The following is a 14,858-nucleotide window of genomic DNA, read 5'->3' as shown; positions in this document are numbered from 1 at the left end:
ATTAAATCTCCTGATAATGCTTCAGAATTTCTCATCCCAGTAAAAGGAAAAATAGAGAAATGGAAGTGCAGAATGCATTATCATGGTTGACAGTGTCTGAACTCAGAATGAGGTCAGCGTGAGGGCAAAAAGTGGACATCAGCTTTCTTCAAACACCTCAAGTCAGAAAAGATGATGAATGTAGGAGATAAGGAGAAGTAATCGTGTTTTCTACATCTGTTGTCTCTGCTCAGCTTTTCCTTTAGTTTAGCACATTCATTTTTAACTGTGATATACAGACTAAGAGTCAAACAATTTCCCTCTGTCTCATGAAGAAATACTAAAGTGCCCCATGTATTTGGACATGTGACAATATCTTTCACAATTTGTCTTTAGATCGGCATGCAAGATTTTCTATGATTTAATATGTTTAAATATGAACAGAAGCTTTTTCTTTCATTAGCATCTAATTCTTTTTGAGAGTCATCTCTGTTTTTATTTATATTTATAAAGTAATAATTTAAAATGAATACTCTTAGACCCAATAGAGATGTGATTTATCAAAGACTATCAAAATAGCCACTCATGTTATATATAATAACTGCAAAATACTTCCCACTTTTATGACTTAAGTGTGAGAAATCTTGAGACTATTTTATGCTACTTTTAATTTGATATTGCTTGACAATAATCCTTTGAGAAATTTTAAATCACCAACTATTAAATATAAATCTCTTACATTTTACAGTTTTAACACTGTAATGTAACAATTATGGATTGGTTGCTTTTAAAATAGATGTTAATTAGGTTGAAACACCCATTGTTCCTAAATTTCTGTTAAGTTGGGGTCTCCATTGCTGCTGCCATGGAGTCTCCATTTCTGCTTCTTAGTGAGATCTTCCTTCGAGTGGGCTCCTTCAGAAATGTAAATTTCCAATGTAAGTTTACAAGGTAAACTCCGCTCAAGTTTGCTCTTAAGGACAGCCTAATAACAGTCGCCAAACAATGAGATACTGTGGTGTGAACCTGATAATAACCAGATAGTCGGCTTCATTGAGGTCCTGAGGCTACAACTGACTTTTTGTTATCACTTAGAGTTCTTTTAACATATTAGGCTTCTTTGGGTTCCAGACAGTTGGAAACAATGTGTAATGCTCTAGACCTTCCTCTTCTAAAACCTATGACTGCCAGGTAGTCCTCTACCTATGCTTTCCCTAACTCAGAGGCACAAGAGCCACAGAACTCTGCTCAGCCTCCGGGGAGCAACTGAACATCTACTTCATTCTCACATTCCACCATCTCTGTTGACTGTGCACCCATGTCACCACCTCCTGGCAGTAGAGTTGGGACTCGTCAACTTCCTAGAATCTGAATTTTTATGTCACTAAATACCAAGCATGAAATATTTTTATTAGTTTACATTGTTTTGTTAATTATAATCAGTAATGATATGGTTTGCCTCTGTAACCCACCAGAATCTCATCTTGAATTGTAATCTGAACTGTAATCCCCATGTGTTGGGGGTGGGACCTTGTGGGAGGTAATTAGAACATGGGAGCAGTTCCCCCATGGTGTTCTCATGATACTGAGTGAGAGATCATGAGATCCAGTGGTTTTATAAAGGACTCCCCCCCACCTCACTTCACTTGGCACAATTCTCACTTCTCTCTCCTGCTGCCATATGAAGAAGGATGTGTTTGCTTTCCCTTCTGTCATGATTGTACGTTTCCTGAGGCCTCCCCAACCATGTGGAACTGTGAGCCAATTTAACCTCTTTCCTTTATAAATTACCCAGTCTTGGGTATTTCTTCATAGCAGCGTGAGAACAGACTAATACAGGAAATTGATACCACACAGAGTGGGGTACTGCTATAAAGATACCCCAAAATGTGGAAGCAACTTTGGAACTGGGTAGCAGGCAGAGATTGGAACAGTTTGGAGGGCTCGATAGAAGACAGGAAGATGTGGGAAAGTTTGGAACTTCCTAGAGACTTGTTGAATGACTTTGGCCAAAATGCTGATAGTGATATGGACAATGAAGTCCAGGCTGAGGTGGTCTCAGATGAAAATGAGGAACTTCTTGGGAACTGGAATAATAAAAAGTGACTCTTACTATGCTTTAGCAAAAAGACTGGCAGCATTTTACCCTTGCCCTAGAGATTTGTGGAACTTTGAACTTGAGAGAGATGATTTAGGGTATCTGGTGGAAGAAATTTTTAAGCAGCAACGTGTTCAAGAAGAGACTTGGGTGCTCTAAAAAGCATTAAGTTTTATGTATTCATTCACAAAGATATGGTTTGGAATTGGAATTTATGTTTAAAAGGGAAGTAGAGCATAAAAGTTTGGAAAATTAGCAGCCTGATGATATGATAGAAAAGAAAAACCCATTTTCTGAGAAGAAATTCAAGCCAGCTGCAGAAATTTGCATAGTAACAAGAAGCCAAATGTTAATCACCAAGATAATGGTGAAAATGTCTCCAGGGCATATCAGAGGTCTTCATGGCAGTCCCTCCCTTCACAGGCTCACAGACCTAGGAGGAAATAATGGTTTCATGGGCCAGGTCGAGGGCCTTGCTTCTTTGTGTAGTCATGGGACTTGGTGCCCTGTGTCCCAGCCATGGCTAAAAGGAGTCAAATACAGCTCAGACCATTGCTTCAAAGGGTACAAGCCCCAAGCCTTGGCAGCTTACATGTGGTGTTGGGCCTGCAGGTACACAGAAATAAAGAATTGAAGTTTCAGAACCTCCACCTAGAGTTCAGAGGATGTATGGAAATGCCTGGATGTCCAGGCAGAAGTTTGCTTCAAGGACAGAGCCTTCATGGGAGAACCTCTGCTATGAGAGTGCGGAAGGGAAATGTGTGGTTGGAGCCCCCACACAGAGTCCCCACTGAGGCACTGCTTAGTGGAGCTGTGAGAAAAGGGCCACCTTCTTCCAAACCCCAGAATGGTAGATCCACTGACAGCTTGCACTGTGCAACTGGAAAAGCCACAGACACTCCATGCCAGCCTGTTAAAGAAGTTGGGAGGGGGACTGTACCCTGCACAGCCACAGGGGTGGAGTTGCCCAAGGCTGTGGGAGCCCACCTCTTGCATCAGTGTAACCTGGATGTTAGACATGGAGTCAAAGGAGATAATTCAAAGCTTTACGATTTGACTGCCCCACTGAAGGAGACTGTAGCCCCTTCGTTTTGGCCAATTTCTTCCATTTGGAATGGGTGTATTTACCCAATGCCTGTACTAATATTGTATCTAAGAAGTAACTAACTTGCTTTTGATTTTACAGGCTTATAGACAGAAGGGACTTGCCTTGTCTTAGATGCGACTTTGGACCTGGAATTTTGGGTTAATGCTGGAATGAGTTAACACTTTGGAGGACTGTTGGAAGGGCATGATTGTGTTTGTAATGTGAGGGCATGAGATTTGGGAGGGGCCAGTGGCAGAATGATATGGTTTGGCTCTGTGTCCCCACCCAAATCACATCTTGAATTATAATCTGAATTGTAATTTCCACAGGTTGGGGGTGGGACCTTGTGGGAGGTGATTAGATCATGGGGCAGTTCCTCTATGCTCTTCTCATGATACTAAGTAAGTTCTCGTGAGATTTGGTGGTTTTATGAGGAGCTTTCGCCCCTTCACTTGGCACTTCTTTCAGTTCTCTGTCCTGCTTCCATGTGAAGAAGGACATGTTTGCTACCCCTTCTGCCATGATTGTAAGTTTCCTAAGGCCTCCCCAGCCATGTGGAACTGTGAGTCAATTAAATTTCTTTCCTTTATAAATTACCCAGTCTCAGGCATTTCTTTATAGCAGCATGAGAATGAACTAATACAAATAATAACTTTTTTATTTGGTTATGGGTTGTTTAGATTTATTATTTTATAACTTTGATATCAGTTGATAATTTAACAGATTAATAATCTACAGACCTCAAATTCAAGCAATGTATGGATATTTTATTTTTGTGATTTCAGATTCTTTGTATACCTTCTTTAGATTTTAAAATTATCTAAATATCTCAGGTTTGTCAAAGATCAGATGGCTGTAGATGTGTGGTATTATTTCTGAGGACTCTGTTCTGTTCCATTGGTCTATATCTCTGTTTTGGTACCAGTACCATGCTGTTTTGGTTACTGTAGCCTTGTAGTATAGTTTGAAGTCAGGTAGCATGATGCCTCCAGCTTTGTTCTTTTGACTTAGGATTGTCTTGGCAATGCGGGCTCTTTTTTGGTTCCATATGAACTTTAAAGCAGTTTTTTCCAATTCTGTGAAGAAACTCATTGGTAGCTTGATGGGGATGGCATTGAATCTATAAATTACCTTGGGCAGTATGGCCATTTTCACGATATTGATTCTTCCTATCCATGAGCATGGTATGTTCTTCCATTTGTTTGTGTCCTCTTTTATTTCACTGAGCAGTGGTTTGTAGTTCTCCTTGAAGAGGTCCTTTACATCCCTTGTAAGTTGGATTCCTAGGTGTTTCATTCTCTTTGAAGCAATTGTGAATGGAAGTTCATTCATGATTTGGCTCTCTGTTTGTCTGTTACTGGTGTATAAGAATGCTTGTGATTTTTGCACATTGATTTTGTATCCTGAGACTTTGCTGAAGTTGCTTATCAGCTTAAGGAGATTTGGGGCTGAGACAATGGGGTTTTCTAAATATACAATCACGTCATCTGCAAAGAGGGACAATTTGACTTCTTCTTTTCCTAACTGAATACCCTTGATTTCTTTCTCTTGCCTGATTGCCCTAGCCAGAACTTCCAACAGATATAAGATATAAGTGGGGATATATGTTTTGTGAAAAGTCATTAAAATTCAAAGGAGGAAGTTAATATGTGATTGATAGATGTGTTGATGTCTGCCTTTTTAAAAGCATCAAAATAATTACAAATGTTTTCTTTTGAAAGTTGGCCAGGGATACTTTGCCCTGACCGTTTTAAAGGGAAATATGTGACCTATGACCCAGATGGAAATGTTGAAGAGTATCACATAGAATTCCTGGGCGATCCTCATTCAAGATCATGGATAAAGGCCACCTTCGTTGGACATTATAGTATCACATTAAAGGTAGGTACAGTAACATCAAAACTTTATTCTTCTTGCACTTATTTTTAGTTATGGTAATTTTTATCTTTGATCATAAAATACAATTATTTGCTTTTAGATTTATATAAATAAATGTATGCTGTTTATTTAATTGAAATATTTGTATTTTTAGTGTTTTTCTCAAAGAAAGTATGGACATAAAATCGTTGTGGGAGTTTTAAATTTTATTTTTCTAATGACAATATAATAAAAATCAACTGAAGACTTTATGTGATTGCCTTTTGAAACAATTTTAAGACTATAATTTGGGAATTTTTACATTTTCTTGAGAAGAGGAGACCGTTATAGCCATAGCTCACAGGAAAAATTAATTATGGATTGCAACCAGCTTTTCAATTTCAAATGGAATATTTCATTTATACTAACTCCTTTGGTATCTTTTCGACTCTTTTTAAACTTTAAATCTCACACTACACTTAATAGATAGACTATTAGGTTAGTGCAAAAGTAACTGCGATTTTGCCATTACTTTTGCAACAACCTAATAGTTTCTCAAATTGATGAGAATAGGTAAACTGGACCTATTTCCAAGTATTTGGTTTAATAAGTATAAACCAATTAAATGACCTGTGTTTATATTCTAATACTGAAACTTTTCATCTGCAAATCATGCTTTCATTAAAACTTGATAAAAAGTAGATGTCAGAAATGTGGATAACTTTTACTTAATTTTAGTATTTTCTGTTTTTTCTTTTTTTTTTTTTCTTTTTTTTTTTTTCTTTTTTTTTTGCGATGGCCAGCCTTGAATTACTGGGCTCAGGTGATCCTCCTGCCTCAGTCTCCCAAGTAGCTAAGTCTACAAGCATACACTACTGCGTCCAGCTGGATGTTTTTTGTTTTGTTAATAGTGAGATGTGTACATATTTAGAAATACAAATAAGTACATACACGTATTTAAAACATGCAATTTAATCCACAGTAAAATGAAATCTTTAAATATTGGGGTAATTTTAAATGGGCTTTTACTATATCTTTGGCAAATATATGGTAAAAACTATGTATTTTTTTACTCTTTTGTTTGGTATTTTATACTATTCAGTTTGAAGCAGGTAAGAGGGGAGGCTGTTTTTGTGAAAACATTTAAGTATGGAATAACGCCATATCAACCAATTTCATGCTAGTTGTGATCCAGTCATCTTTACATGAGGCATCTTCTCTGCTCTGATGTTTTGAATGTGCTCCTAGATACTTCTGCTGGCAATCACAGAAGACAGGATAGAATATTCCATCTGGGCCCCTTTATAAAGGATAGGGGAATCTTTTAGCTGCTCATGAAGCTGACCTTAGAATCTTAGCTCGGGATAGCTGAGATTTCCCTTCCTTTGAAGATGGAGATTGTATTGACTCCAATTTACGCTCTATTGCCTAGACTTCCCAGGGATTTAATCTTTTATGGTCCTTTCCACTTTGGAGCTCCTATATCCTCAAATGCTATCTCTATACTGCATCACATTGATCCAGATATTAAATACATGCCCCCGACTTCAGAAAAAAAGACAGAACCACTTACTTGAAAAGTATTGTATAGTTAAACAATGTAGAGTTTTAAAAATATTTTCTAGAGGAGAGGTATGTAAATTGTACAAGTTGTCTGATCACTTTTTCTAAAACCGGATGAAGAATGATAGTCATGTATAATTTTCTCTGGTTATAGCTGATTAAATCTTACTTCATACACTATTTCAACATCATTTCCCTCTAAATTAATTCTTCTAAACTAATTACTTTAACAACTAATTAAATAATATTTCAGGATTTTCACTGAATATGGACTCTGTATTTTGCAGTACATATGTTAAGGTGGGATAGACATAAATTTGCCTACAAAGACCTGCATTATATGCATTTAAATTAAATTTTTTTTGTTTTGCTATGAAAATTTTAACTATTTTCTTTTGGTTCAATCATGTTTGTCTAGTCTTTTAAATAGTTAATTTAATAGGTACATGGTTGACATGTTTATGAGACCTCTGACTTAATTAATTTTATTGTTAAGAGCACAATAGTACTTAGTCATTCTCTAGTCATACAGATAATAGAGTTTTCCCCTGATAAATGGAACTATTTATTAATACACTGAGATATACACCAGAAAATAGTTGAAGGTAATATTTTTATTGTAGATTTATAATTGATGTTAGTTTATATATTTTAGTTTTTAATAGGTAGCTATAAACATAGCTGAAATCCAGCTTCCTCTCTTATAAAGAAGCCTTGATATTCCTGAAAGTATTCAGAGATGGGATTCTGGGAAGATGGTAGAGTAGGAAGCACCATGAATATGTCTCTCCACCTAGACAACAATCAGACCCTGGAAGAATCTGTCTAATGTAACTATTTTTGAACTCGAGTCTATTGAAGACTTGAAACTTCCACGAAAAGGCTTGGACTGTATGCTGCAGTTAATTTCCATCAACTCCAGCTCTTAACACAGTTGCAGCTACCAGTCCCCATTCCCAGTCCTGTGGCAGACAGTTGCACATGTTTCTGGAGCATCTTGCACATAGCTTACAGGAGCTGAGGTGGGCAAAAACGACCTTGTTTTTCAAATATTGGGGATCTGTGCTGTAATCATCTATTGCTGCTGATGATCACGAAGGTTCAGACAATGAAAGAGGCAGCTACTGTTATTGTAATCTCCCTCATTTTTGCAAGCCCCTCCCCCTTCAGCTGAAGTGACTTCCAGGGGATTTAAAGGGCTGGCACCCTTTTGCACCACCACTTTCATTTTTCCATTTTTCCTCTTATGAAAGCCAGACATTAAACACTAGGAAATTTGAAACCAACTGCATATACAGGGAAAATTAGAAAGTGACTGCACAGGCAGAGGGAAAGGTGCAGGCTCAGAAAAGACCTGAGCAACACTCAAAGTTTTAGTTCAGGCTGATCCTTGGCACAAAGATAGCCTACAACAATAAAAAACAACAACAACAACAAAAAATACAAAAGCAATAACAAAAACAGCAAATTGTGGAGAAGAGGATGAATCTGATTTTCAAACTTATCACATTGTTAGACTTAAATGTCCAGTTTTCAACAAAACTTCATAAGGCCTATAAAGAAATAGGAAAGTATGGCTCATTTAAAGGAAAAAAAAAATCAACAGATACTGTCCCTGAAAAAACTTGATGGCAGATCTTCTAGACAAAGACTTTAAAGCTACTGTCTTAAAGATGCTCAAAGAACTAAAGGAAGATTTTGAGAGTCAAGAACATGATGTACGAACAAAAGACAAATATGAATAAGGAAATAGAAAATCTAAAAGAAAACCAAAAGAAATTTAGGAACAGAAAAGTAAAACTGAAATGAAAAGTTCACTACAGGGATTCAAAGACAAATTAGAACACAGAGAAGAAAGAATCAGCAAACTTGAAGACAGAACAGTAGAAATTATTGAGTCTAAGTGTATTAGTCAGGGTTCTCTAGAGGGACAGAACTAATAGCATACATATATGTGTGTGTGTGTGTATATATATATGTGTATATATATGTATTTGTGTGTGTGTGTGTATATATATATACACACGCATATATTTTTATATACCTACATATAAAGGGGAGTTTATTACATGATCACAACATCCACAATAGGCTGTCTGCAAGCTTGAGGAGCAAAGAGAACGAGTCCAAATCTCAAAACTGAAGAACTTGGAGTCTGATGTTTAAGGACAGGAAGCATCCAGCACGGGAGAAAGATGTAGGCTGGGAGGCTAGGCCAGTCTCTCCTTTTCACATTTTTCTGCCTGCTTTATATTTGCTGGCAGCTGATTAAATGGTGCCCACCCAAATAAGGGTGGCTCTGCCTTTCCCAGCCCAATGACTCAAATATTAGTCTCCTTTGGCAACACCCTCTCAGACACACCCAAGATCAATACTTTGTATCCTTCAATCCAATCAAGTTGACACTCAGTGTTAACCATCCCTTGGCAACTTGAACCTGTACACATCTCCTGAGATCATACATAGTCTTCAAATAAAGACAATAATAAGGTCATAATTATGCGGAACATAATACAACTATTCTTTGTACAATTGGAAATGCACCAGTTCTCAACCCAAATACTATTACATAAAGTTAGCAATACTTAAATGCTGATGTGAAGTCAATAAATCTTATGTCACATGATAAAGGAAAAAGGAAATAAAGTAAAGATATTTTCTTAGTACAAGTGTATACGTGAACGAACATGTTTTTAACAAAGAATGGGGCAATACTCATGACAATTACAGTCCCATTTCTGCAGCTGGTCATGTGGTTGTAGCTGGTATTGATGACTACCTTCTTCTACTACCCATTCTGTATTCCTTTTGCCTTCAGTAAGCATCTCAGCAGGTCATGGTTTTTTTCCTGGTGAAGTGACCCAAACCTTCATTCTTGAGGGGTCTGGGCTATTTGTAGTCCTGCCTGGATTGCGCTGTTGTAGTTTGCCATTGACCTTAATCACAGGGCATGGTAATACTAAGAGAAACTCTCATGGATCTCCTGTATTCTATGCATACTCTTCTTTACCTCTATTGTGGAGTAGTAGACTGATTGCATCTTGATAGACCAGGTCAATCACCCCAGCCAACATTGTAACTCCCTTAGCCTTTTGACTTAAAGGTAGGAGGAGCCCAAAGTGTCCAGGTGGCAATCTTAACTTCCAGTTTAATGGAAACGTTATTGTGTCCTCTGATGGCAGCATTCCTCCCTCTGGAACTAAGACCTCTAGGACAGCAAAACATAATGTCACAGAAACTGGAAGCAAAAATTTTGCTAGTGGATCATTAGAGGTGATGGTGAGTGGTGCCACTTCCACTTCTACCTCTTGATTCCTGGACCTCTTGATTCCATGAATCCTGGCTATGGGGGAAACAGTACCATATATTAGATGCTGATTCAGAATATACACAGCCTTCTGGAGAACTTTGCCCCAGCAAAATATTGCCACCTAATTGGCATTATAATTGTGACTTCAAATGGCTATTCCACTGTTCTATCAATCCAGCTGCTCCAGGGTGATGGGTAACATAGTAAGACCAGTGAATTTTATGAGCATGAGCCCACTGCCATGCTTCTCTAGCTGTAAAGTGAGTGCCTTGATCAGAGGCAATGCTGTGTGGAATACCATGACGGTGGATAAGGCATTCTGTGAGTCGACGGATGGTAGTCTTGGCAGAAGCATTGTGTGCAGGTTAGGCAGCCCATATCCAGAGTAAGTGTCTATTCCAGTGAGAACCTCTGCCATTTCCATGATGATAGACATCCAATATAATCAACTAGCTTCCAGGTAGCTGGCTGATCACCCCAAGGAATGGTTCCCATATCGAGGACTCAGTGTTGGTCTCTGCTGCTGGCAAATTGGGCACTCAGCAGTGGCTGTAGCCAGGTCAGCCTTGGTGAGTGGAAGTCCATGTTGCTGAGTCCATGCATAACCTCCATCCCTGCCACCATGGCCACTTTGTTCATGGGCCCGTTGGGTGATGACAAGGATGACTGAGAAAGAGGCTGAGTGGTGTCCACAGAACGCGGTCATCCTATCCACTTGATTATTGAAATCCTCCTCTTCTGGGGTCACCTGTTGGTGAGCACTCACATGGGGTACAAATATCTTCACAGTTTTTGACCACTCAGAGAGGTCCATCCACATACCTCTTCCCCACATTTCTTTGTTACCAATTTTCCAGTCATGCTTCTTCCAAGTCCCTGACTATCCAGCCAAACCATTGGCTACAGCTCTTGAATCAGTATATAATCACACATCTGTAGATTTCTCCTTCCATGCAAAGTGCACAACCAGGTGCACTGCTTGAAGTTTTGCCTACTGGGAAGATTACCCTTCACAGCTTTCCTTCAGAGATGTCCTAGAAAGGGGCTATAGTGCTGCAGCTGTCCACTTTCGAGTGTGGTGCCTGCATATCATGCAGAACCATCTCTTCTGTCAGCTGATCACAGGGAATTCATCATGAGGCCATTGGTTCAGGCTGGGGGAGAGAAGGCAGGGTGGCAGGAGTGGAGACGGTGGAATTTGAGACACTTCCCCATGTAACTTACTTGTACCTTCAGGACCTGCTTGAGCCCGATCACATATACCACTTCCATTTGATGGTGGAATGCTGCTGTGCACAACCCAGTTTATGGCTAGATGGGTCAGAAAGCACCTAGTTCATGATAGGCAGTTCAGGTCACATGGGGACTTGCTAATCCATAGTCAAATGTTCAGTTTCCACCAAAGTCCAGTAACAGGCCAAGAGCTGTCTCTCAAAAGGAGAGTAGTTATCTGCAGAAGATGGCAGGGCCTTGCTCCAAAATCCTGGAGGCCTCCACTGTGATTTACCTATTTGGGCCTGCCAAAGGCTCCAGACAGCATCCTTACCTGCCACTGACACTTCAAGCAACATTGGATCTGCTGGGTCATATGGCCCAAGTGACAGAACAGTTTGCACAGCAGCCTGGACCTGTTGCATAGCCTTCTCCTGTTCTGGACCCCACTCAAATTGTCAGCCTTTTGGGTCACTCAATAAATGCACCACAGTAACACAGCCAAATGAGGAATGCGTCGACTCCAAAATCCAAATAAACCCATTAGGCATCGTGCCTCTTTCTTGGTTGTAGGAGAGTCCAAATGCAGCAACTTATCCTTCCCCTTAGAAGGAATATCTCAACAAGCCCCACATCACTGGACTCCTAGAAATTTTGCTGAGGTAGAAGTTCCCTGAATTTTAGTTGGATTTATTTCCCATCCTCTGGCATGCAAATGTCTCACCAATAAGTCCAGTGTGTTTGCTACTTCTTCCTCACGGGATCCAGTCAGCATAATGTCATCAATGCAATGGACCAGTGTGATACTTCATGGAAGTGAAAAGCGATCAAGGTCTCTCTGAATAAGATTACGACACAAAGCTGGACAGTGGATATACCCCTGAGGTAGGACAGTAAAAGTATATTGCTGGCCTTGCCACCTGAAGGAAAATTGCTTCTGGTGGGCCTTATGGACAAGAATGGAGAAAAAGGCATTTGCCAAATCAGTGGCTGCATATCAGGTACCAAGAAATGTGTTAATTTGCTCAAGCAATGAAACCACATCTGGTACAGCAGCTGCAATTGGAATCACCACTTGTTTACACATATGATAATCCACTGTCATTCTCCAAGATCTATCTGCTTTCTACACAGGCCAAATGGGAGAGTTGAATGGGGATGTGGTGGGAATCACCTCCCCTTCGTCCTTCAAGTCCTTGATGGTGGCAATAATCTCCACAGTCCCTTCAGAGATGCGATATTGTTTTTGATTTACTATTTCTCTAGCTAGAGGCAGCTCTAATGGCTTCTGTTTTGCCCTTCCCACCATTATAGCCCTCACCCTACCAGTCAGGGAGCCAGTGTGGGGGTTCTGCCTGCTGCTACATATGTCTGTGCCAATTATGCATTCTGGCACTGGGGAAATGACCACAGGATGAGTCCAGGGACCTTCTGGACCCACTGTAAGTCAGACCTGAGCTAAAACTCCATTAATTACCTAACCTCCATATGCCCCTACTTTAACTGGAGGACCACAATGACATTTTGGGTCCCCTGGAATCAACATCAGCTCAGAGCCAGTGTCCAGTAGTCCCTGAAATTTCTGATCATTTCCCATTCCCCAGTGCACAGTTACCTGGGTGAAAGCCCAGAGGTCTCCTTAGGGACGTATGGGAGAAAGATTCACTGCATAAATTTTTGGTAATGTAGTGGGGTCCTTCCTAAAGGTGACCCGGCCTCCCCTTCATTCAAGTGGTTCTGGGTCTGTAAACTGGATCAAGTCTGGAAATTGATTGAGGGGGTGTGGTTTTCTGTTTTTCCAATTGAAATTAGTCTTTTGTCCATTCAACCTAGTTTTCTGCTTGTATAAATTAAGTAGGAATGCAGTAGGCTTCCTATCAGTTTCACTTCTAGGAACGTTGTGATTAACTAGCCAATACCAGAGGGCTCTACACAAGTCAGACTATTCTGATTGCTGCTTTGCCTCTGCTGTCCATTACAGTAGATATGCCCACCTTGCCTTTAATGGTTGAGTGTTGCCACTTGGCCCCTGCCACCTCAGGATCCAATTATTCTCATTGTATTTAAATTTTGTAGTCGAGTGACCGTGGTTCCCACTGTTAGATCTGACATACAGAGAAGAGCAATTACAGGGCTCCTTAAAATTGCAGATGCTGCCCTCACAAATCTGTTTTGCAAGGCACTGGTCAAGGGTGTATCTTCTGGACCCTCCCAGCTAGGATGAGTAGGTCTAAGTGACTAATCCACTCCACCATCCCAATCTCCCTAACCCTTTGGACCCCTTCCTCTACATTGAACCAAGGAAGATTAGGCATTTCCAGCTCACTCACAGTGAACCATCTTTTAATCCATGTTTCATGTGACCAAGCAAATAAACTGTTAGAACCTTTTTTTAACTCCCCAAGCCACAACATTAAAAGCAGAGTCCCTACTTAATGGGCCCAAATCAATAAATTCAGCCTGATCCAATTCTGTCTTCCTTCCACCATTATCCCACACCATTAATATCCATTTTTATGCCTGTTCACCAGATTTCTGTTTATATAAATTAGAGAACTCAAACAGCCCTTTTTGAGTGTAGCACACCTACTCATGGTCACACTCTCAACCTCACCTCTAGGGGTGAGGACTTTAGTTATAGGTCTAGAAGATAGCATGAGTGTTGAGGGTGGCTCCTGAGGAGAATCAACATTATTTTGCCTGGCAGCTGCCTCAGGGGAGGCCATCACTCTTGCCTCAGGCAATGCAGGGTTTATCTCCTCAGACAAAGGCGGAAAGGCTGATGGCAGCGTTGGTCGAGGCGGGGAAGCTGCCACTACAGAGTTTACAAATCCAGTGTCCCCAGCTTCATCAGGGTCCTCCCACATGTCCCCATTCCACAGTGCAGGGTCCCATTCTTTTCCAATCAATGCACTCACTTTTAGAGTAGACACCTGGTGAGGCTGTGCATGCACCTTTCGTTGCAGGTCAGCCACTCGCATGGTAAGAGCTTGTGTCTGTTTTCCACAATTTCAGCTCTTCCTCTACAGGAGATAAGACTCTCACTCAGGGCAATCTTAGCAGATTTGAGACTTAGTATCTGCTTCTTCTGAAGCCGGGAGTTAGAATCCCTGAGTTCATCTTTTGCTTTCATCACTTTGTCCACTGAACTTAGGAGCAACCAATCAGCTTCATTATATTCCTTTGTTCTTTACATATGGTCAAATGTATTATGTATAGAGTCACTAAACTCCTTGCCTCTCATAGGCAGTGAATCAGGAGTGTCAAATGCATTTATTTGGCTAACTCCATAAAAAGTTCACACCATGGAGTATCAGTGTTTTCTATACTATTAGAAGTAGAGTCCTTAGCATTTTGGGGTCTATCATATTAAGCAGCCAACTCCAGAAACCCCCAAACCAATAAAAGAACTCCATCCTTAATATTCTATTCCCCTAGAACCGTGCCTGGTACCAAAATCTGTATTAGTCAGGGTTCTCTAGAGGGATAGAACTAATAGGATATGTGTGTGTGTGTGTGTGTGTGTGTGTGTGTGTGTGTGTATCCTATTTATACATATATCCTATTAGTGTGTGTATATATCCTATTTGTGTGTGTGTGTGTGTATATATATATATATCTCCTGTTAGTGTGTGTATATATATATATATATGAGTTTATTAAGTATTAACTCACCACTTGGGTTACAGAGTGAGGCCCTAACATTATTAGTCTAAAAGCTAGTATATGTAACTTTGGCTTATAACTCCATA

At 40.0% G+C, this 14,858-nt stretch overlaps 1 protein-coding gene across 9 annotated transcripts in view; it reads left to right on the top strand.

Annotated features, from left to right (window-relative positions):
- The window catches only part of LOC105488960 (zinc finger CW-type and PWWP domain containing 2), a 160,075-nt gene that overhangs the window by 69,554 nt on the left and 75,663 nt on the right, over positions 1-14,858 (top strand). For all 9 annotated transcript variants that reach the window (XM_071090784.1, XM_071090787.1, XM_011753513.2 and 6 more), the window contains one exon: positions 4,886-5,045. In XM_071090784.1, the coding sequence (XP_070946885.1) occupies positions 4,886-5,045 (160 nt within the window). The remainder of the gene's footprint in view (positions 1-4,885; positions 5,046-14,858) is intronic.

The sequence above is a fragment of the Macaca nemestrina genome, chromosome 2 (genome assembly GCF_043159975.1).
Source record: "Macaca nemestrina isolate mMacNem1 chromosome 2, mMacNem.hap1, whole genome shotgun sequence".
NCBI classification, from domain to species: Eukaryota; Metazoa; Chordata; class Mammalia; order Primates; family Cercopithecidae; genus Macaca; species Macaca nemestrina.
This window is presented reverse-complemented; position numbering and strand designations above follow the sequence as displayed.